This window comes from Sprattus sprattus (assembly GCF_963457725.1).
Source record: "Sprattus sprattus genome assembly, chromosome: 16".
NCBI lineage: Eukaryota > Metazoa > Chordata > Actinopteri > Clupeiformes > Clupeidae > Sprattus > Sprattus sprattus.
In genome coordinates, this window is record NC_137914.1 from 9,939,162 (window position 1) to 9,962,125 (window position 22,964).

Below are 22,964 nucleotides of genomic sequence, written 5' to 3' on the forward strand. Positions count from 1 at the left end.
ATAACCTAAAGTGTCAAAAAATGGAATACAAACGAAACAAGTGTTGTACTAAGGCTATAGGGTTAAAAACATTAACATTAGCATCCTACAATAATACTTTCCTATGCCGAAATAAGTGCAGGATCTCGGTATTCACACTGAAAAGCCTTCAGAGTAAAGGATAATTGCTTTACAATTCCATACAGATACAAAAAAATAAACATCCAAAATATTAACTTAATGGTAGATATCATAATTCTGGGTGTTTTCTTGTATTTTGGCAAATTCATATCCCTCACACACTAGTTGTTTGACAATTATGGGACGAGAGAGAGTTCATAAAGAGATAGTCGTATGCTATGAAACAGTCTTTAGGTGAGGACCTGGGTGATTAAGGTAGGATAACAGCAAATAATCAGAAAGGAATAAAACAGCATATGGGCACACCTTGTGCCAGAATGACCATTTAAGTTTTAGATGATTCCATCTTTTATCACATGTGAAGGCATATCGGAGAGAAAAACATAACATAAAATAAGAAATCCAATGTTCCCTGATAGAACATGTGAAGCAAAAAAAAAACATAAATAAAATAAAAAATAAAATAATAGCCACGTGGTAGGAAATGCACATTCAGTCTGCTTGTCACACGGCCAAGTTCCATTGCCTTCTCTTACTCATCCCCACCGTTCAGGCCTGTGGCTGAGCTACCAGTCCCCAGCTCACACTGGCCACAGAGGATCCTCGCAGCGCCACACACACACGGCTTTGACCAAGCGCTCTCTCACAGACAAAGGCGTGTGGGTGCAGTCTTGTAAGGAGTTATTGTCACTTGTTATTTTTCCACTTTTCTATGAAAATATAGAGTTCATCTGATGGGTACAGCAAGACGACAACACAGAGTAGCTTCAGAAGGTGTGAAAGGCTCATAAATTATACAGCAAACATAATAGCTGTGCATCATTAAAAGCTTGATAGCAGACACGTCACCTGGTATCACTAAATCAGTCATTTAGGCAGATACTTCCCCTCCGAGGCAAATAAAGTTATGTCGATACCCGCTGAACTGTAAATAGGGTGATCTCAGTGAACCCTTTGTAGTTTTTTTCTGCTCTTTACCTAACTGACCCCTCCCAGTTTTCCCATGACCCCCCCCCCCCAACACACACACCCATTCTTTTCTTGTGAAGACACACACATGGTGAAATCATTAACACTAAAAATGTACATTTCTGCAATTAGATTGAATGCAAGGAGGTTGAGGTTTTAAAAAACAGATAAGAATGAGGGAAAGAGACAGTCAGAGAGAGAGAGAGAGAGAGAGAGAGAGCGAGAGAAAGAGAGAGAGAGAGAGAAAGAACGAGAGATAGCTTTAAAATTCAAAGTCGTCTTCTGCCATGTCGATGGCCCAAGCAAACTTCTCACGCTGGGTTTTGTTGTAGACCTTCTCCAAGGGGATGTTATACTTCTTACACCTGCAAGTGACACAGAGAAGATCAAATTCAAAACATATTAGCCCCTTGCTCTCTTTTTTTCTCCCTTTCTATCTCTTTCTCTCTGTCTTTCACACGCGCTTTCTCGCTCTCTCTCACTCTCACACACACACACACACACACACACACACACACACACACACACACGCTTGCAAACACACACACAGTGAGACAATCCCAAACAGCACAAAGGATTACCTAATTGCTCCCACCCACATTTTACAAAAGGCGGGAACATGCAGGAGGAAGGCTTCCATGTTACTCTCAACACAAAAACAAAAACAACCAAAAGGGATGTTTCGCACGAGGAGAGTACAAGCCTGGCTACAGGGCAGATCATGAACTTCCTCCAGTGTGCGTGTGTGTGTGTGTGTGTGTGTGTGTGTGTGTGTGTGTGTCTCTCTGTGTCTATCTGGGTGTGAGGGGGCTTTCCCAAAATAGTGTCTGAGGTAGCGGACAGAGCTGCGAGGACAGGGCAGGCAGGCGAGCTCATCGAGTGGCCCTCTCTCCAGCACCAGGGTTCTAGCTCACCATCCCCTCCACACATTAAACAAGTGCGGGGCAGAGGACAGCAGGGGACGGGGAGCAGGAGGGCAGGGGGACGGGGGGCAGGAGAGCAGGGGGAGGGGGGACTCCGCCAGCCCGGGATAGTTTCTGGCACACAAACAAACCCCATTGTTCCTACTCACATATTTTCCTCTCTTCTCCCTCTCTCTCTCTCTTTTGCTCTGTCGTGCTTTTGCTTTCTGGCAGCTGTTGTACCCAGCTCACACAGCGAAAAGAGCACTTCCTCCCTCTGGGCTGAAGAGTAACACCCAGCCTGGCCTGTCCAAATCAGGCACTGTTGCACCAATGTTTTGTCACAAAAAAGGAGTCAACTCCTTCCATTAATAGTTTAATTGTTGGTTCAATTTCAGATGAACCAGTACTGAAGTGGAGATACACACTTAATATTAATGACAAGTGTGATCTTCTCATGGGGTCTGATCTAATCGCAGTTTTTCTCCAAGTTGTCTAAATGATAGTGTCCCACAGTGATTAGATCCAATCAGTTCAATATAGGCTTCATTATCTTCCAGTGTACGTAGGACTCTCTGCTTCTCCATAAACAGCTTCTCTCCCAGCCACCCCTTTAAACCTACAAGGCTACAAAGCCGCAGGGGCCCTGTAGCTAAGCCCAAGATAAACAGCCGCTCCCTGGCCTGACTTTAAACCTACTAGAGATGCAGGGGGCCAGGAGTTCAACTTGCCCAGTATAAACAGTCTCTCTCCCCTCACTCTACAACCACACCAGGCTACAGAGATTGCAGGGATCCAGGTAGTTGAGTTTGGAGGTGCCGAGGATAAAGAGTCTCTCTACGTCACCCCTTTAAACCTACCAGGCTACGGTGATGCGGGGGTCCAGGTGGTTGAGCTTGGAGGTGCTAAGGATAAAGAGTCTCACTATGTCACCCCTTTAAACCTACCAGGCTACGGTGATGCGGGGGTCCAGGTGGTTGAGCTTGTAGGTGCTAAGGATAAAGAGTCTCTCTATGTCACCCCTTTAAACCTACCAGGCTACGGAGATGAGGGGGTCTAGGTAGTTGAGCTTGTAGGTGCTAAGGATAAAGAGTCTCTCTATGTCACCCCTTTAAACCTACCAGGCTACGGAGATGCGGGGGTCCAGGTAGTTGAGCTTGTAGGTGCTAAGGATAAAGAGTCTCTCTATGTCACCCCTTTAAACCTACCAGGCTACGGAGATGCGGGGGTCCAGGTAGTTGAGCTTGTAGGTGCTAAGGATAAAGAGTCTCTCTATGTCACCCCTTTAAACCTACCAGGCTACGGAGATGCGGGGGTCCAAGTAGTTGAGCTTGGAGGTGCCGAGAGCGATCTGCTTGTTCTCCTCGCGGTCCGTGGCCTGCACCTCCAGCTTCATCAGCTGCTCCTCTATCCTCTGCACGGCCTTCTTCTTGGTCTCCACGGCTCTGGGCGCAGCAAGATGGAAGTGGACAGGGTTAGGCCTATGAGTGAGACACTCTCACAGACATACGAGTCGCTTGGTACTTCACTCTCTGTTTATAATTAGATGTAAGGAATATGGTCTCAAAGGCGGACATGATTCTTCTCTGGTCATACAATGATACAAAGCTAACTGGTGACCATGTTGCAACTGAGTAACTATTTACACAGTTTTCACGTATATTTGTATTTACATATTTATATAATCATGGATGTATTCTTGCTGTATTGTTTTTTTCATGTATGTATTCTTTATCCTTAATATGTTCTTCTTCTGTATTTATATGATATTAAGGGTCATATTTACTGATTATTCTCTGTTATATAAACTCTGCAGGTCAAGCTTAAGGTGCAGCCTGACTTCGAAGGCTTGGAGGACGACCAAATAAGTGCTTACTTTCTGCTTTTGTCATCATGAAGAGACTTCGCATCTGCCTTGGCTGCCTTAAACTCCTTCTTGGCAGATGAGAGCTGTTTCTTCTTTTCATCAATCTGGGTGGAGGAAGAAACTCCAGATATCATTATTTATTTCCTTACATTTATTTAATGAATTGTTATTTATTACATAATGGCAATGACTTAAGACATGACTGTGGGCCTGAGAAGACACAGACAGAGTGATGAACACAGTCAGGATCTTACTTTGGTCTGAAGGTTTTGCATGGTTTTCTCAAAGGTCTTCGGTGGCGCCCTCTGGTGGTTACACAGTAAAGCAACAGCTCTGTTGGCTCGGTTGTAGGAAAGGATCTTAGATGGTTCGTTGTCATCGTCTGAGAAGCGGCAAAGAGTCCAAGCGGCTGATCAAAACTTTCAAGGCTCATAATGTAGCACCATTTATCAAACATTATCTGGCTATTCTGTGCTGATCAGCCCTTTGGCACAACTTCTGTTGTTTCTTCTTAATTGTGCTATATAAATAACAAGTGGCTTGACATGAGGGAAAGCTTATCTTGGGTCAGCACAGCCAATAAAAGATAAGTGGGGAAATAAGTTTTTTTCCTTTTCCTGAGAGAAACACACACTAAATTACAGTCCATAAAAGTAGTTCTTTACTTTAATTCAAACAATACTCAAACCAATCTGAAAAGCCACAATGAACGACACTGGTCAGTAAATAAGGTCTTGTGGACGACTTGGATGAAGCATTCAGGAACTCACCACAGGTGAGCTCCTTCAGCTGCTGCTGGAGGGTGATGGAGGCGTTGTAGGTACGAAACACTTTGGCCGTCAGCCCGTCCATCAGCTCCTGCAGGTGCTTGTTCAGGATGGAGGTCTAGGAGAAAAGGCAAGTCAAACACCACTATGATAAGACTGCTATAAAATGAAAGCGATAAGCATAAAACTGTGGTGATGATCCAGCAGTTTGAAGGGGAAAGGTGAGGTACATACATTGAGCCTGTCGAAGAGGTCATCTTCAGGCTGCTTGTTCTCAAGAAACAGTTGAAGGTTTTTAAATACCTGTAGTAAATAACAAAATCACAGATACAAAATGAAACACTGACAGCCAATGATATTTCTGTGGTTATGCAAAATTTACGTTGCAAACTGAGACAACAAACATTAGTTTGGTGTTGTGGTAGTATACCTTTCTAACCACAAGAGGGTGCCATTTCAATTTAAGGGTAGGGTGTCGAATGAAACCTCTAGGGCAGTATTTGAAGTTGTTCTATTCTTGATGATGGCAATAAAGTACAGACCATTAAAGCCCCCAGTGTTAACTTTTACAGTGTTGTGTTGTGCACACAAGACGCTTAATCCGCCCTGGAGTGTATGTAACAATGCAATTTGAATCACTGGACTATTTCTGTGGAAGAAAAAACCCCAGTGATGAAACAACCCAACAATCATGGGGTGGAAACATCGAGCTAGTCAGCATGTGTCATCAGCCGTCAGTCTTACTCCTTCAGGCGTGTAGAGAGTGTAGATATCTGTTTAAAGACTTTTGTGTGTGTGTGTGTGTGTGTGTGTGTGTGTGTGTGTGTGTGTGTGTGTGTGGTGTGTGTGTGTGTGTGTGTGTGTGTGGTGTGTGTGTGTGTGTGTGTGTGTGGTGTGTGTGTGTGTGTGTGTGTGTGTGTGTGTGTGTGTGTTTGTGTGTGTATGTGTGTGGTGTGTGTGTGTGTGTGTGTGTGTGTGTGTGTGTGTGTGTGTGTGTGTGTGTATATGTGTGTGTGTATGTGAGTGGACACCTGCATATTTGTGTCTGCGTGCCTGGTGTCAATGCATGATGGTGTGGTGTGTACGTGTCTGCATGTGTGTGTATGAGTGTGTGCTTGTGTGCAAGTAATAGCAGGAAACAGATCTCCCCAAAGGCAAAGCTGACGGAAGGCCTTTAGGGCCAGGATCACCTGTCTGTGCAAACATCCTCCCCAGAATCTCTCTCTCCACACACACACACACACACACACACACACACACACACACACACACACGCTCGCACACACACACACCGTGCATTCCTCAAGCGCCTAAACAACCCCCACTCCTCACCGGATCCAATCGTTGTCATGGTAGCATGAGTAGAACACTGACTGTAAAAATGACAGTACCCCTTCCACACATGTCCTCTCCTCAACAGATGTCAAATATTTGAACGGAATTAAAAACAGTTTACTCCCCAAACTAAACGGAACTCCAAACTTCTAGTCGATTCCGTGTATTAAATTATTTTGGGTCGACAGCATCCCACTTGCTTGCTTTTTATAAGTGCAGTGCTTTTGACATCCCAAACAGCTCTCCCACTCCTTGCTCCAGCAGAAATCATCACTCAGAGAGACACTTATTCCTCCCTCTCTGTCATTCTCTCTCTCTGTCATTTACTCTTCCAAAGATAGGCATCATTCTATCCTTTTTCTCTACCTCTTTTACCATCTCTCTCTCACTCTCTTCCCTCCCTTCTCCTCCTCCCCCCTCTCCCTCCCCACTCACCCTCTGCCTCTCCCCCCACCACACCCCACCACACCCCACCCTCTCCCTCTGCCTCTCCCCCACCACGACCTCTCCCTCCCCTCCCCTCCCCTCCACTCACCCTCTTCTCCACAGGGATCTTGTTGTAGTAGCGGATGGAGTCCTTCCCCAGGAAGTCGAACTCCACCACGTACTCCTGGCCGTCCAGCTCGGCGTAGACCTTGATGTGCTCCACACGAAGCGAGCAGCAGCCCACCGTGTCGGCCGTCTCGCCGTCCTCCTTCTCATTGCCTGCTCTCAGGGCCAGCTGTGTGTGTGTGTGTGTGTGTGTGTGTGTGTGTGTGTGTGTGTGTGTGTGTGTGTGTGTGTGTGTGTGTTGGGGGGAGGGGAACAAAAATCAGAGGGTAAGATGGGTGAGAGTGACTCCCAAACATTGGAATTGTATGGTTGCGCTCTGCGGCAGTGGTTGTCAATCACGATCCCCAAGCATGCACACTTACTTCATGCTCACTTCTTCAGCGCAATGCTTAAGACAGACCACAAGGTAGTCTTGACTTTTGGTCTTATGTTTTTTTTTGTCTGTCTAACCCATTAGCATTGTGTTATTGTCACCACACGGCGCGCTGCCAATGGACTCTGTTTCCGCTCCTGTTGGACTCATGCCACAACTGGGCTGGAGCTAACCAGCAGCAGCTGACCTGAATTGGCGCTGATCCGGCAACAGCGCTAATCAATTATCAATACAGTGGATGCGGCGCTGTTCCCACAGTATCGCCAGCTATGTGAGTCCTCTGTGTGTGGGCCATGTGAAGCTGGGGATGGTTAATGCTTAATGAGGAAATGCTGACTAAAACTGGCAGCAGCAACAACTAACAATTTGTGTTCATAATCCCCAGGAAACAAAGGCAGCGATTTAAATAGCAACGGCATGTACTTCAAGCCAGATGACGACCTTAAGTTATAACCACTTTCTAAGTGATCAGATATATATATTAAAGCTAGAGTCCATGATTCTGGCGAAAGGTTGTTGATTTATGAGCTCAGCAGCCAATCAAATTACACCTCTCCCTTCTGTGCTCCTGGTACAGCGGTTTTGAGTGGACCGAATTGTTTATGGTACAGCCCAAGTCATAGACAGCAGCAGAGCTGTCAAACACCGGAGGTGTTTTTTAAGTGCACACACTGAATGGACAGGTATGGGTCTGAATTTGACAAAGTGTATTGGATCAGAACCGAGGACGGCACCATCCGGGTTCCCCACCTTGTCGATGAAATAAAGAGCCACGGCCCGCTGTCGGATCCTCATCTCTTTGGACTTCCAGTCCTCGCGGTACTGGGTCCGGAGGCGTTCCACACAGCTCTTCAACCGCCGCGCCGTCTCGTACTTCTGCCAGTCTTTCTCACCCTGCCCCACCAAACACAAACATTAGCCATGGGTTACAACACTAATAAACGAGTCTGTTTACTCTACGTCATATATATCGGTTTCAGTGACATTTATCTCTGGTGACGGCTTCTGTCTCCATTTGTATTCCCCTTCAACTGTGACCACTTCTTCCAGCTCCCTCCTTTCCTTTGCACCTTCATTACGCTCATCCTCCTCTCTCTTCCTCTCTCCCTCTCTGTCTCTCTTCTCTCCTCTCTCTTCTCTCCTCTCTCTTCCTCTCTCTCCCTGTCTGTCTCTCTAATTATTAACGTCATAACCACTGCGATTTTCAGTCCAGTTAAACGATTAATACATTTCTGACTGGACAAGAGGCATTCCATGAGGGAGGATATCCTGGAACAATCTCACTCAGACTCTTCACCGCTAGTTATCACTCTGCGTTTGATCGACTCTAAACCGTTGAATAGTACAACGTCGACATTCCATTCTTTCAAAGTCAGAGAGCAGAATCGCAAATCGCAATTTTATGATGACACATTTGAGAGTTTTTGACTGAGGAACGTGAGAAAATGGAGTAGAGGGAATGTACAAATGAACATGAAGCCAGGCCTCTTGTCTCATGCCTACAGATGGATCGCAGTCGTGATGATATACTTGACCAACCCCCAGGAACACGAGCGTCATATTGCTGAATCATTACACAACCCATTAGAGACATCACTGTGTGCATCAGCGGACGCATGGGGAGCCTATCACATCACTAAGGCAACAGAAAGCAGACGTTCTCACTTGAGAGAAACTTTCATCTCATCTCATCTCATCTCGTATCATGGCCTCCTCACCTTGATCCTGGAGCTGGGGTTGAGCATGATGTATTTGATGGAGCCCTGGATGTTCTCTGTCCAAGAGGCCAGCCACGTCACCTTGTTGTCAAAACGAACGTCCTTCCACTTACTGCCAGGAGGCGGCTTGGGGTGTTTGGAGTCCCTGAGGACGGGAAAGAGAAGGATGGAGGGAGGACAGGAAAGAGAAGGATGGAGGGAGGGCAGGAAAGAGAGGGTAAGGGAACAAAGAGAAGTGGTAAACTTAGGACATAATGCTTGTTGTACAACATACAACTTAATGTTTGGGTACGTATTTTGGTGATCGAATCGGTATTTGTTATTGATTATTTCACACCCTTTGCTGTTGATATGGATTACAAACACAGCACCCTTGGGAAATGGTTTGGACATTTTCAGTCCCGTAATTATAGTGCTTCGACAAAATATTACCCCCAAATCAGATCAGGGAGTGGAATTCCCAAACTTCATTGCTACACAATGGAGGGTAAAAAGTCCCTCCATTCTTTGGACCAAAACCAAGAAAAGTGATGAGAAAAACAACAACGGGCAAGTCCTGTGCAGGCCATGCCATTGTTTACAAGCAACAGGAATGCATCAGTGGCAACATGTACATTCATAATAAAAGTCCTATGGCTAAAAACCCTCAGAGTAGTCCTTGACATCAGTGATAAGAGACATTGAGACAGGATCATAATTTTGGGAGATGGAGGGCGTTGCTTAATGATTTGTGAAGATAGTGTTCTGCATAAATCAATTTCACAACCTCCTCCTTGACCACAAACAATTCAGGAAACCTAGTAGCCCAACACCCCAGGAAGAGAAACCCTGCAGTCAAGTTCTTCGATGTGATTAACACAGAACAACACAGGGCACTGCTACAAGCGCTTCCATTGTTCAAGATGCATATGTGTAGATGTGAAGATGTAACACCCCCTTGTGTTGTAACTATGTAAGTACATGTTTTATATGACTGGCTAGGGGAGTAATGCCCACAGTGTCCCCCAATGAAGTAGGCAATGAAGTCTGTGGCCTGCATCCTCACTCACTTGCTGCAGTTGATTATGACATCCTGTGGACGGATGCGGCGCTTCAGCATCCCCATTTTGGGATGGTTGCCGCGGCCACGGAATAGTCCCGGGGGCTCGATGCGGAAGTTGCCGATGCGCTCGCGGTGGTTATCCATCACGCAGAAGCCGTACTCCTCTAGGATCCTCTCGTTCTCTAGTTTGATTTTCTAAAAATATACAAAACTTGTTTTTTATCCCTTTTTTTAGGGCATTTTAGTCCTGTAAGACCAATAGCCCAGAACGCTGCCCATTTAGTCTGATATCATCTCAGGAAAAAGACAATAAAATATTGACTGTTTTGGAGGTGATAATGAATAACATGAATGAGTGTTTGAATATTTCCACGTGTGTGTGTGTGTGTGTGTGTGTGTGTGTGTGTGTGTGTGTGTGTGTGTGTGTGTGTGTGTGTGTGTGTGTGTGTGTGTGTGTGTGTGTGTATTTGTTCTCTTATTCTTATATTTTTCTCATACAGGTGCAGGCCTGACTAGGGGAAAGGGTTCTCGTTCCCAAACTCACCAGCTTCTCGTCTTTCGTCATCTGCTTCCTGGCTTCTGACTGAGCCTTGAAGTACTCACTCATCTCATTGAAGTTACACTTGTTCAGATCTGTGAGCTTTGCCTTCTCCTCCGGCGTCATTTCCTGTGACAAGCAGGGGAAGCCAATCAGTCAATCCCGTCACGTTGTCACATTTTGTAGTTTAAGTAATAAATTGAATAAGAACTTATTTGTATCAAAATTGTTAAGGATATGCTTTTTTACCACAGCAGTACATACAGCTCCATTCAAGTAGAAAGAGAAACAGGTTGGGCTGCAAATGTCATTACCTTTTTCCAGTCTTTGAAAAAGTTCTTCCTGAAAACGTCTTTAGTGGTGTACTCATGATCGAGCATTTTGGCAAAGAATGTGGCCACCTCCTCCGCGGCGTTGGCCAGCTTGAAAGGCTTCCCTGTGGGGATGGGACAGAGAAGATACAGGCGTTAAGCTCGTGGCTTTGCAGCCCACCGGTGCACACACTCAAACCAACACAGAGATGGGCGGGGGGGGGGGGGGGGGGGGGGGTGGTTGCTGTCTCAACACACCAATGAAAAGGGCTAGATTTCAAGGTCAAACCCACGGCAGCTGTCTTTTGAGGCCACAACTTACCGTCGTAAAAAAATCTGACATGTCCGGGAAGAGGTTCGTAGGGAGGAGCAAACACGGGGCCTTGGTGTTCTAGAAACCTCCATTTGGACCCGTCTGTGGCTCTCTCCTCCTCCCACCTGGAGCACAGTGTTGGGGGAAGCGGTTAAGAAAGAGAGAGAGACTATCTCGACCAAATTACTGGACACCATACTTGGAACAGCTACACTGCTGTGTATGATCTAAGCTTTGAGAAGCTTAAGCACTGCGAATATGAAGTGATTAAAGTGTCTGATTAATGACTAAAAGCAAAATGAAGTGATTGTACAAAAATTAAAGCAGCATGGAGCTTTAAAAGCTTTGTAAAGGACCTCACCATTTCCATTTCTCCTCCGGCTCTTTCTTCACCTTCTTTTTCCCACCAGCTGTCTCTTGTTTCTTGTCTTTCGTCTTTTTTTTGGGTTTGACATCCTACAAAATATCAGGGGAGAAAAAAGGCACTTAGACCAGGAGGTCAAAACTGAGGCAAATATAAAGAGCTAAACAGGGCTGCATCTAATTGAATGGGATTCCTTTTTTAACTGTGTTTGAGTGCTACTGAGTATTTTTTCTTTTGTACGTGTTGTATAATTCAGTTTCCATTTTTAAGAATTGCAAATCAGAGTGAGAACTGAACCCTGAGGGGCAGATAGTTAATTAGTAGGCAGAGAAGGGGAGAGGCAGACAACTGTGAGACGATCCATTTTGTGCCACTTGCCTCTTCCTCTTCCTCGTCTTCATAATAGTCCTCATGTTTCCTCTTCTTTGCCTTTTTCTCAATCTCCACCTTGACTTTTTTAGGTTTAAATTCAGCTCTGTAGAGGGAAAGCAGTCACATCATCACATGTGTCAATAAGCTAAGCGTCTAACAAATACAGTATGTATACTGCCATCCCTGGTCACTTTCAATACTACAGACGTTTTACCCATATCCCACATAGCAAAAAGACTGTCATTGTGTCATTGTGTTAAAAAATGAACTTTTGATACCCACTAAGTCATTTCTTTCAGAGAGACACCTGCCAAAAATAAAAGTGCATTTCTGATAACAACCTTGCAGAGGACGACTCTTAATAATTCATATTTATATAGCGCTTTTCTAACACTCAAAGACAACGCTAAGTGATTCTAGGGCACACAAAATAAAGTGAAGAGGAAGAAAATACATCACAGATCCAGGCCACTTACTCTCCATCATCATACTGCCTCTTCACTGACTTCTCAAGCTTGGGGGAATGGTGGTAGCCATTGTCATCTGTTTCAATTTTAATGCGCGGAGGGCTTTGGAGAGAAGAAATTACCCCGTTAAACGTGCACCCCTTAAATACAATCAAAGAATTATCTAAATACATGTATTTACACAAGGACCATTTTAAGAGATATTCAAGTCCTACAAAACCAGCATGAATATCAGCATATGTACTATGGAGAGACACTATAAAGGCTTAGTTCAATGGTATCTTTGCACGTGTGCTCCTCCAACTTAACTAGAGTTACAAAATAATTTACAAGAAGCTGCAATGATATGTCTTTGAAAACATTTGTCTGTGAATGACATGCAGTTTGCGTACCACAAGTCTGAGTGAATAATGAGGGCCTGTAAGGGCACAGGTGGGCTGAAGAAAAAAAAAAAAAGGTGAAAGTCCTCTCTATGGCAGAGGTGGTGCAGACACACACACTCTGAAATCCACCTCTGCATTTAACCATCCAGGGAAGTGACACACACACAGTGAAGTGAGGTTACACACTAACCCGGAGCAGTGAGCTGCTTTTGGCGGCGCCCGGGGAGCAGTGATCGGGGTTAGGTGCCTTGCTCAAGGGCATTTCAGCTGTGGATGTGGGCATGGGAGAGCAGTGGTCTACCACTTCCCCCGCCCACATTTTTCCTACTGGTCGGGGATCGAATCGGCCACCCTACGGTTTCCGGCCTGAAACCCTAACCAGTAGGCCACGGCTGCCCGTGGATTCATTAGTGATTAGAGCAGAGAGCTACTAATGCAATCACTCCACACTCAGGAAAGAGCTAATTACTGGTTAAGTAAGTGCTGATGAAAGTGACTTGGGAGTCGCCCTAACCCTAACCTTAATCCAGAGGAGGTATTTAACAAGTAAAGACAGAGATTTGCTCAATGACCTTACAGACTCTCAACAAATTAGAGGCATTGTGATATCCGAATTGATCAGCCATTATCAGAGAGACATCTGCACTGACTTGCTCTTAAGGAGAGAGGGGAGGATGAATGATGTGTTGATGCTGATTTTTTGGCTAAGAAAACTTAGCATTTAGACAAGGATGTTGTTAACAGTGTACCAAAGAATATTCAAGCACCATTCATCCCACTTCAGCCACCAGAGGCATTTTAAATCAGGCAGGGACATCAATAATAAACACTGATGCTTTCTTTGGCTGACAGTACCATACAGACTGTGGTAGATAGGAGACATACGACTAAATACTACAAATAATATGCAGGTGAAACACTTCTAATTTAATACAGACCAGTTGCCTAGTCATCATCATTGTATTTTTTTGTGGCGGGCCTCTGGAAAAGTGAATGGGCCAGACTTCAAATCATGTTCCATCACAACCTATTATAGCCTACATCTGAACTGAAAACAGTCTCAGGTTAGACCTGCACACCAGGCCAGTGTAGCAGACTTCAGGCCAGTTCAGTCCTCCGTTCTTTGTTTTCACTGAAACTGGATTCACGGTAAAACACAGATTACAGCATAAACACACGAACCCTCTCTATTCAGAAGGCGCACCTGTCTAACCAGAGGTGAAACGCATGGCCTGCTTTCACAACAAGCGATTTGACAACAGGCATAGCCTACTAGCAGATTTACATCACTGGAAGTATATGGTCAAAATGTTGGACAATCTCCCACAGCAACTTGTAAGAGTAGACCACAGCAAATTGTAAGAGTAGACCACCCACATAATCAACATTTGTCTTCCCATGATGGGCAGGTAAAAAACACATTCCTCTACCTGGGCCTATAGGATGTGTCACAGAATTGAAAAGCAGGATTTGTTCTCGATGGCTGGTGTGTTAGCACCTGACGACATTAGCTGGTCAACAGCTCACCAGCGGCAGGCAGTGTGGCTCTCCTCCCCCATGTTAATGTGCTTAAGTATAATCATGTATAATATCATTTTGATAAGCCGTCACTTCTGTTCTGCACGGAGACACATTTTAAAGCTAATAAAGCTCTGTGGTGTAGCCTACTAGCCTACAAAGGTTAACCAGGATAGCTAACCCTAACCCTAGATTCTCACTGGCGCAACATGTCTGACAAGCCAACTTGTTAATTGAGCAACACACATGCCAGAAAAACTTCTGAGAAATGAATTAAATAAAACATTTTTCTTTAACTCTAAATAATATTCCCTTAAATAATTGCATGATGAATTGTAACTGGGTTGGCCTTGCATCACAGTGGGCAGGTCTAGGGACGTCAGGCCTGTCCGTTAGCAACGCTCCTGGTTCTAGATAGCAACGGAGTCTGGACCAGACCCAACCCGGATCTGTCACAGATCCAGCCACCAGATTCTCCCCCAGATAGAGCAGAACTGTCCCAGAATCCTCTGCTAACTGGGATGAGTCATTCTGTTCTCACCTCGCAAATCCGTTCTCCTTCTCCCTCTTGTGTTTGCCGTCTGTACTATGGGACTTCATCTGTGTTGGAAAAAAGACGGAACACGTGTTGTCGTTTTAATAATCTGTGTCATTTGTATCGTTCACCAACATCTGAATTACATATTTGTAGTACAGAACTCTATGCCGGTGGACAATAAACCCAGTCTGGAGAGGATTAAGAGATGCTGGTGTGATCACACCTAATGAAGATAACTTTCAAAGCATTAAGCTAGAGGTCATGCTGAAAGAAATCTGAAGTGAACACCAAGTGCTCAGTGCTTGTGTCACAGCAGGCGGCCGAGTTGGACTTCTGTCCCAGGCTTACCTTTTCCTCCCGTCTCTTCTCTTTGTCCTTGTGCTTCTCCAGGCTGTCATCTTTCGGCTTCACCTTCTCTTTTTCTCGCTCTCGCTCTCTGTCTCTGTCTCTGTGCTTCTTCTCTGAAGGGTCTCTGTGATCACTGCAGTAAAAAAAAGAAAAGAAAAACGGATGTCAAAAGAAAAGGCATAAAATGGAATAATAGAGTCTAAGCATAAGCATAAGCAGGTCCACACAGAAGTCACACCACAATGAATGATAATCAGACACGTTCCACTCCATTACAAACGTTGTGAAATTACAAATGTGGGCAGAGAGAAAACCATTACATTTAACCAGGCGTTGTTGGTTTAAAAACTGCGATGTGACAATAGGCCTGTCTTCAGCTCAGTGGGGGGTGGGTATCGAGGCAGGGGGTAAGATGGAGGGGGGGGGGGGGGGGTGGAGGTGGGGAGACTGTGGAGGAGTCGACAGAATTCACTGTCATAGCCCCAGGTTAAAGCACCAGACTTCCTGAGCAGCATGGTTCAACTCACTCTATAATGACGCTTTAACAGAGAACATGAACCCAGCAGAGTCCATATGTTCTAACGAGCATCCACACAAACACAGGGCAGAGGCCATTTTGTTTCTTTTTTATTCATAAAATACAATGACAAATTCACTCTTGTGGCACTCTTCAGCACATTTTTAAGATCAGTTTAAATAAGGCTAAGATATGGGCCAGATCTGTCTGAAACATACAGAGAGAGAGAGAGAGAGAGAGAGAGAGAGAGAGAGGGAGGGAGGGATAGGGGGGAAAGAGAGAGAGAGAGCGAGAATGAGAGGGGGAAAGATTGAACGAGAGAGCGAGAGATAGGGGGAAAGATTGAAATAAAGAGAGAGAGGGAAAGATTGAAAGAGAAGGAGAGAGAGAGAAGGGGGAGATTGAAAGAGAGAGAATGATAGAGATTTGAGGGCTTGTACAGTACCTGTTGCTGTGCTTGGATTTATCCCTCTCCCGGTCTTTCTTGTGGTCTTTGTGTTTATGCTCCTTGTCTCTGTGTTTGTCCTTGTGTTTGTGAGAGTCTGCAGGAGAGGACACACAGGGTCACGTTAGATCTCACGCTAGAGCTTACATCTCACAATCCAAAGGGAGGCGAGACACAGTGTGGAGTTGTTAAGATGTCAGATGAATAAATGACAAGGCACTGAATAATGTCATCCGATATTCATATACAAAAAGGTAAAGCTCCGCCATTTGTACATGCATACAACATACCGTTAATTTAGCACAATATAATTCTGTCTTTAACCCTTGATGATCAAGACCATTGATCACCAAGCATTAAAGGGAATGAAACATTTCATATAAAGCTGTAACAACATAGATGTTCACACAAAGCAAGATTTTTACACCAAACACATGGGGCCTCTGAGACAGTGACCGTAACACTGTTGTCACACATGTGTGTCTTAGCACGAGTCACTCATGAGCTGTAGAAACACCCTTAGATGGCCCACTGGGCCTTAAGGCTCATCTGCAACCGACTAATGGGATAACAATGGGATCTAGTCTTCCGCACTCACTCAGGCAAGCACATAATAACTGGACACACATATGTGCATAGTATGCTCATCACACCGCATGCACTGGATCAACAACAGTGTTTCCCACACATAGACTGACTATGAAAGTGACACGAATGCAAACCGGATGCCTGCCTGACTGCGTTTTAAGAGCTCTGCTTCTCAGCTAGTGCTCTCTGTTTTTTTTGGATGAAAAGCAATAAAACTAGGCCACTGATTTTATTCAAAAAGGGTCAACTTGAAATCAGTAGGAAGTACTGATAGCACTTATTCACACAGAATATCTGGAGTTGCAGTTGAGTTCCTCTTAGGAGAATACAAACACCAGCAAATAAACTACAGTCCATATTCCAGGTCTCATTTGAAGGTTTCCATCTGAATTTACAGTACCAGTTGAGTATCTGAGTTATTTTTTTTTTGCTACGACATGGTATAGTTTCCCCACTTTCTCTAGTCCTCAGACGACGCAACTCGGGTGGGGTAAGCAGATTAGCCCTATAAATCCCCAGCTAAGGTGAGTGCAGGGGTCTGTGATTAAGATAAGACCCACTAATGAAAGGGAGAGGAACTGTTGTGTAGAAGGACAAACGATCCATCTACTTGGATCACTGCGCTGACTTCAAGGGGCCAAATACAATGTAGTGTTGAAGAACTGATCCAAACAGAAAAGAGTTTGGAAATGGGGGTCCCTGAGTTTGTGAATAGTTTGATGCAGGTAAAAAACTTTCTCTGGTTTGGGTCCAAACTGAACGCTAAAGGTTTCAAGCACATTGACATGCACCTCTGTGTCTAATACGTACATATAGTGCTGTCTACATTTTACATAATTAATAGATACATTCAGTGTACCATCATGGTTGTGAAAATGCATTTATTGTACTTAATAAAATTCCTGTCTCACCTTTTCTTCATCAGAAATATAAAATGCTGTGCTTGTGTTGTACATATGAATAACATATCTATTACTAGCTACCGTGTCAAACTGGTGTTATGATACGATAGGTAAACAAATATGCTCAGGGAAACTGTCTAGGGATGATCAGGCTGGCAGAGAAACTTAGTGCAGCTACTGAAGCTAACACGGGAATGCTTCTCAAAACAACTCAAATGCAGTCAAACCAACTTCAAGACATAACATGTGGTCCTCTGTGCCTGGACAAGGTCTGGATTCATTTCACTGTGGAAATGCAGCTTTTTGTACAAAAAAACCTCTAACAAACTCTAAGAGAGATTCTACACACCCATCACAGAATGGTATACAGACAGCCTTAATCAAATATTAAGAGAATCTTTAAAAGAGTTATCAAACAACGTGCAAGGCACAAATGAACACTTAACCCTTTTGCTTGTTCAATCTATCAGGCTCTCTCTTGTATCCAGCGTAACTACCTGAAGTTGACCTAGTGCAGTACCACTACAGCACCACAGACCTCACACAGAATGCAGACCTACTCGTAGGGTCATACACACTGGGCTGCCAATTTAGAAGGATCAAGCAATGACACTGAATGTACCTGAACTGCCTATACTCAACGATGAAATGATGCCAGTGCTGCACCTAACAAAAGGAGGCCTGTAGTTTGCCTGGGCTGTAATAGGAGCTAGCAGCCACACAAAGGAAAGCTAGAAATCCACAATGGACAAAGAGGGTGCAGAAATACCCTCTTCTCACCTATCGCCCTAGAGCTCCTGCTCTGTCAATTTGATTCAAGCCAGGCTCCTGTCTAGTCACTTCTACCTGTCTACTTTAGTCTCTTTGTCCATCATTCGCATATCCAGCAGTATACAAACAGCTCATAAGACCCCAATGTGTGAGAGAGAGGCTGTGTGTGTGTGTGTGTGTGTGTGTGTGTGTGTGTGTGTGTGTGTGTGTGTGTGTGTGTGTGTGTGTGTGTGTGTGTGTGTGTGTGTGTGTGTGTGTGTGTGTGTGTGTGTGGCTGTGTGTGTGTGTATTTGATAATCTAAGGTCAGGGTGAGGCAAAGGAAGCATTTGGAAGTCTAACAGTCACTTTCAATGATGGAGGCGGCCTTATCTCCATGTTATCAGCCTGAAACATAGAGGGAGCAAGAACCCCTGCCTGAGCTTGCAGCCTCTGGGTGTCTGCCAGACCCTATTCAGATACAACCACCACAAACTGAGCAAGAATGACGCTGCTGTGCAAAACATTACAGTGCACAGGTCATCCTGATTTTGGTACAAAGGTCACATACTATGCTTCTCTAAATTACAAAATACTCTGCAGTATCATAGGCTGTACATCCACTGCTGTTGAACATTGCCGGTGTTTCATTTTTTTCATGGTGCCAAGGTATGCAAGGCACATCTTGTAGTATAACTGTTAAGGTGTGGTGGAATTTGACAATATAATATAACCAGTATTCGTCAAACTTGTGTACCGGTAAAGTATATGCAAATAGTCAGTAACTGAGACAACACATGGGGGGGATAAATCTTGTCTGGCTACACCTGGATGCAATTGAATGCTTAACTTAGTAAGGACGCGGGTTCCACTGTTATTTAAAAAAAAATCAAATGCAACTTGCACAGTTATGCAAAATTAGACTGGTATAATAATTATTCGGATTAATTGGTCCACTCATATAACATCGTTATACTCATTTGACTGCAAACCGATACCATCTAAATACTTAATCTAACTTACAGGAGGGTTCATGTCGTTACTTTTTTGAAGTAGCATAATAATGCTATTAAAGGTATCACTGCCTGCAAACAGACTCCGTTACCGTTCTAGCCTCCATATCACGGCAAGCTCTACTTCCAGAGCTAGGCATTTAGGCAGCTGAGTGGAGAAAAAGAAAATGGCGCAGAGACTAAGTCCTCAACCCCCATTTCGCTACTTTCGGCATGAAAATTCCTACCTTTATCAAAAGCCATCGTCCAAACACACGCATGCATGTTGAAAACAACGTACAGGTCTACAACAAAAGCTGTCCATATTTTAGAATAACACAGTACAACTACGATTTAATAGCCCTTCTTTTGAACAATAGACGGCTGATGGTGAAGGAGAAGGGACTTAGTCTCTGGGACGCCATTTCCGTCCTCGAAAACTAACATGCTGATCTGGTTTAGAGTGCAGCGAAAAGAACACCATCATTCTGCGCTACAAACAATTGCTGACAACACTTACCATTGATACGAGCACCAGAGTCCATCTGCGAAAAGAAAGATGAATATGAACATTTGATGTTTCCATGACCAAATAGCAAATAAAATAGACTTTGACAAAAATTGTTATCAAAATGCTACAAGGCATTTGCTCATAAAGTTAAGGTGACAGAGTATTATAACTATTAAGTAATCATGAAACCATCAATTCTACAGTATTTCCCCTCGGTATTTCAAATAATTGACATTATGAAATGTAATATATTAATATGTAGCCTATCTACTTATGGAGGAAAACTAAAGAGAGTAACTTCACACACTTAAGCGAACCATTCACCGTATTGATTACCTGATATTCTTTATAACCATGGTCGCCACTCATTGTGTAGTATTTGCAATAAAAAGCAGCACGTATGAAGTATCCAAGAGAAGATGCCGGTTATCAGAGAGGTTGGCAGAATGGAGCCTGACACAGTTGGTCGTCAGTCTAAGTCCTTCTTTTCATTCACTGCGCATGTCCGTTTCAGTTTGAACGGCATAACAGGGGCTTGCCGCTAGTCTTCATTGTTTAGTTAATTATGTATGTCTGTATATGGGACCATTGTTTAAAATGAGTAACACAAATGTAACCCTGGTATCCCCATCCCATTTGTTGCAGATGACGAGACAATAAGTAGTAGACAGCGCTACAAAGTGTCACCTCGACTGCACGCTCAACCAGACTTTCTCCTGAGGTACCAATCCTCCCTATTCCTAGTCCAAGAACAATACATGTTGGACACACATAATTGGCGTCAACGTTATGTAACTTATAACGGCACACATGCCTCAAATTTAAAATACCCTTTGTGTTGGATCCAAAGGAATTTATCTTTTATCTCATGTAACTGAAGAAGACTTTACTCTAAATCCCAAGTATACTCTAAGACTGCTCCTGAAAATGCAGTCATTCTTTCTTTTCTATGCACATTTTTCTTCAGTATATCAGAATCAGAATCAGAAAGGTTTTTACTGCCAAGTAGGTTTTCACCTACCAGGAATTTTTTGTGGGACGTTGGTGCAAACAATAAACATACACAATAAACAATACAAATATTAGTTATTATACACATATTAAGTTATTAATTATAAGAAAAACTAAATATAAAATATATTTAAAAATGTACAGAATATATTAAATGGAAAAAAATGCAGGACTAGTGTGCAATTAAGAGTTCAGGATTAGTCCGTGTTGGGGGGCTGGGCATCTTATTTTGCATTTTAGTTTCCACTTAACTGAACAATCATGACAAAGCATGTATATCTGAACACTGCTATTAAAATATGCTTTTGGATTCAAATAAGATATTTAACATTTGCATTTATGAATATCTCAAATGCATTTGCATCCTGACGGCTACCGTAGCGTATTGAACTTATACTTCTGTGTGTAGTCTTATCTCGGAGACTCTCTTGGGTGCTCCAATGCCGGTTAAATCTAGCTGAAGTTATCAAGAACTGTGAACAATACTTACAGCAGCTTTTAAAAGCAAGACTCCAGTTATGTTCAATGACCCTAACCTTGATTGTCAGACCACCAGTAGCCATGTAAACAAAGTCTCTTAAAATGTAACCCCAGAGTACAGAAGAAGGGCCTATGGTTCAATATAGGCACAACACAAACTATACCTTCAAGAGTCAGTGCTCATTTTAACTTAATTGAATTATTTTGAATTCTTAGTCAATGTGGAGTTGTGATATACAAGGTGTACTTCTTTCCAACATTTTAATTGTGATGCATTCAAAGACACACAAAAATGTACAGACTAAAAATCAACACACACAAAATATGTAAAACAAAGCCATGTTTTTATTAGTTGAAGTCAATTAAAAACTATATACAAAAAAAAAAACACTCAACCAACTAAGAACAAGAACTAATTTTTTGGAACCAAATAAGAACACTAAAAGAGAACACTAATGCGAAAAGGAGCCGAACTCCAAGGGTCTTTCGACAGGCTTCACAGAACATTAAAAAAACACATACAAAATAATGTATTAATTGAATTATTAATAAATTAAAACAAACAAAATAATAACTACACACACAATAATAAAGTTTGGCCAACTAATGACCAAAATCCCTTTTAGCGGATAGGGGCCCACATTCAGAAAGTGAAGCAAAGCCATCAAATCTCTTGGGTCCCTGAGACAAGGTTCACAGAGGCCTCAGAGTAACATGTTTCCTCCAGGAGATCCTGGCACTCTGTACAGATGTCCTGGCTGTGCCAGCCTCTCATAGCCAAACTGTGCTGGGAACAAGAACCAAGGACCAGAGGCTCCAGAACCAAAGGAACTCTTTGAAGCAGAGACAGATTAAAGTTCACATTTCTGTTTGGGGATTCAAAACTACTACATGATACAGCATTTTATACACAGCTAACTCCTAACTCTGCACCATTTGTTTACCTATACATGGCATGAGGGGAAAGAGTGAGAAGTCTGTGTCTGTCGGTCTATGTGTGTGTGTGTGTGTGTGTGTGTGTGTGACGGTGAGAGGGTGAGTGGGTGGGTGAATGTGTGAGTGCAAGTTTTAGAGCACATATTACTCACTTTGTGTTGTCCCATGATAGGCGCTCCCTCCAGAAATGACTATGGTCTCCCTCAGCACTCCGGCTCAGCACTATTTTCCGGAAGAATGCTATTGGGAGGTCCATGCACCAATTGTAGGGCACTTGCATCTAAGGAAATTGCATTGAAGAACAGTTGAGGAAATAGATAGATGGTTGGATGTGAACAAGAAGAATGGAGATTTATAAAAAATAAAACTTACTGACCTTTACACAGCAGGAAGGACACAAAACCCTAGAAATTGAGTGCAAAGTATTATCGAAGATGAGAAACCATGATATTACTTCAACACGTCTGATTAGGGTTGAGTCTGTTTTCAAATGTTATAATTGATCGGATGACAGACCCTGGCCGCAGCTCTGTCATGTACACATCTAAGATCTGGGAACACTGGCATAAGTGCCTTTTTTAGCCCTTCTTTCCTTGTGTATTTATATGTATTTATGATTGTATGTATGTATATTTATATGTAAATTATTGATTTTATGTATTGTACATCTTCCATGTGGGCCTTGAGCCTGTAATAAAGTTTAAAGTTTACCTAGTGCATCTGGAGCAGGTGTTATGCCACGTGAAAAACTGACTTCGCTTAAAGCAACAGGAACACACCTAAGAAAAAACAGTCACCCCCAAACAGATTGACCACTACAATGAATGACAGTTTGCATGGTGCATTTGTCACTGGGCAGTTTTAACTTGCTCACCTGCCATTTGCTCGGGCTATTCTTATAAATTGTCTTCAGTTCCACGTTCATTTTTGTCTGATGCCTATTCATGAACATCGCAATGGTCACAGGAACACTGCCAATGGCACTGTCTCTCCTCTGTAGATGTAAATACAATTTGAAAATGACTGCAGGGACCTTG

At 43.5% G+C, this 22,964-nt stretch overlaps 1 protein-coding gene across 1 annotated transcript; it reads right to left on the reverse strand.

Annotated features, from left to right (window-relative positions):
• Positions 1 to 1,351: 1,351 nt before the first annotated feature.
• On the reverse strand, positions 1,352 to 19,869 carry top1b (DNA topoisomerase Ib; the record flags this gene model as incomplete). Its single annotated transcript, XM_080854339.1, has 21 exons — positions 1,352 to 1,454; positions 3,287 to 3,436; positions 3,868 to 3,962; positions 4,113 to 4,240; positions 4,629 to 4,743; positions 4,860 to 4,928; positions 6,496 to 6,681; positions 7,636 to 7,779; positions 8,604 to 8,748; positions 9,653 to 9,840; positions 10,190 to 10,312; positions 10,498 to 10,619; positions 10,817 to 10,932; positions 11,169 to 11,263; positions 11,550 to 11,646; positions 12,020 to 12,112; positions 14,453 to 14,511; positions 14,798 to 14,930; positions 15,760 to 15,856; positions 19,510 to 19,534; positions 19,837 to 19,869. 21 exons carry the CDS (start codon positions 19,867 to 19,869, stop codon positions 1,352 to 1,354), a joined length of 2,316 nt encoding a protein of 771 aa, XP_080710465.1.
• Between the last annotated feature and the right edge of the window lie 3,095 nt (positions 19,870 to 22,964).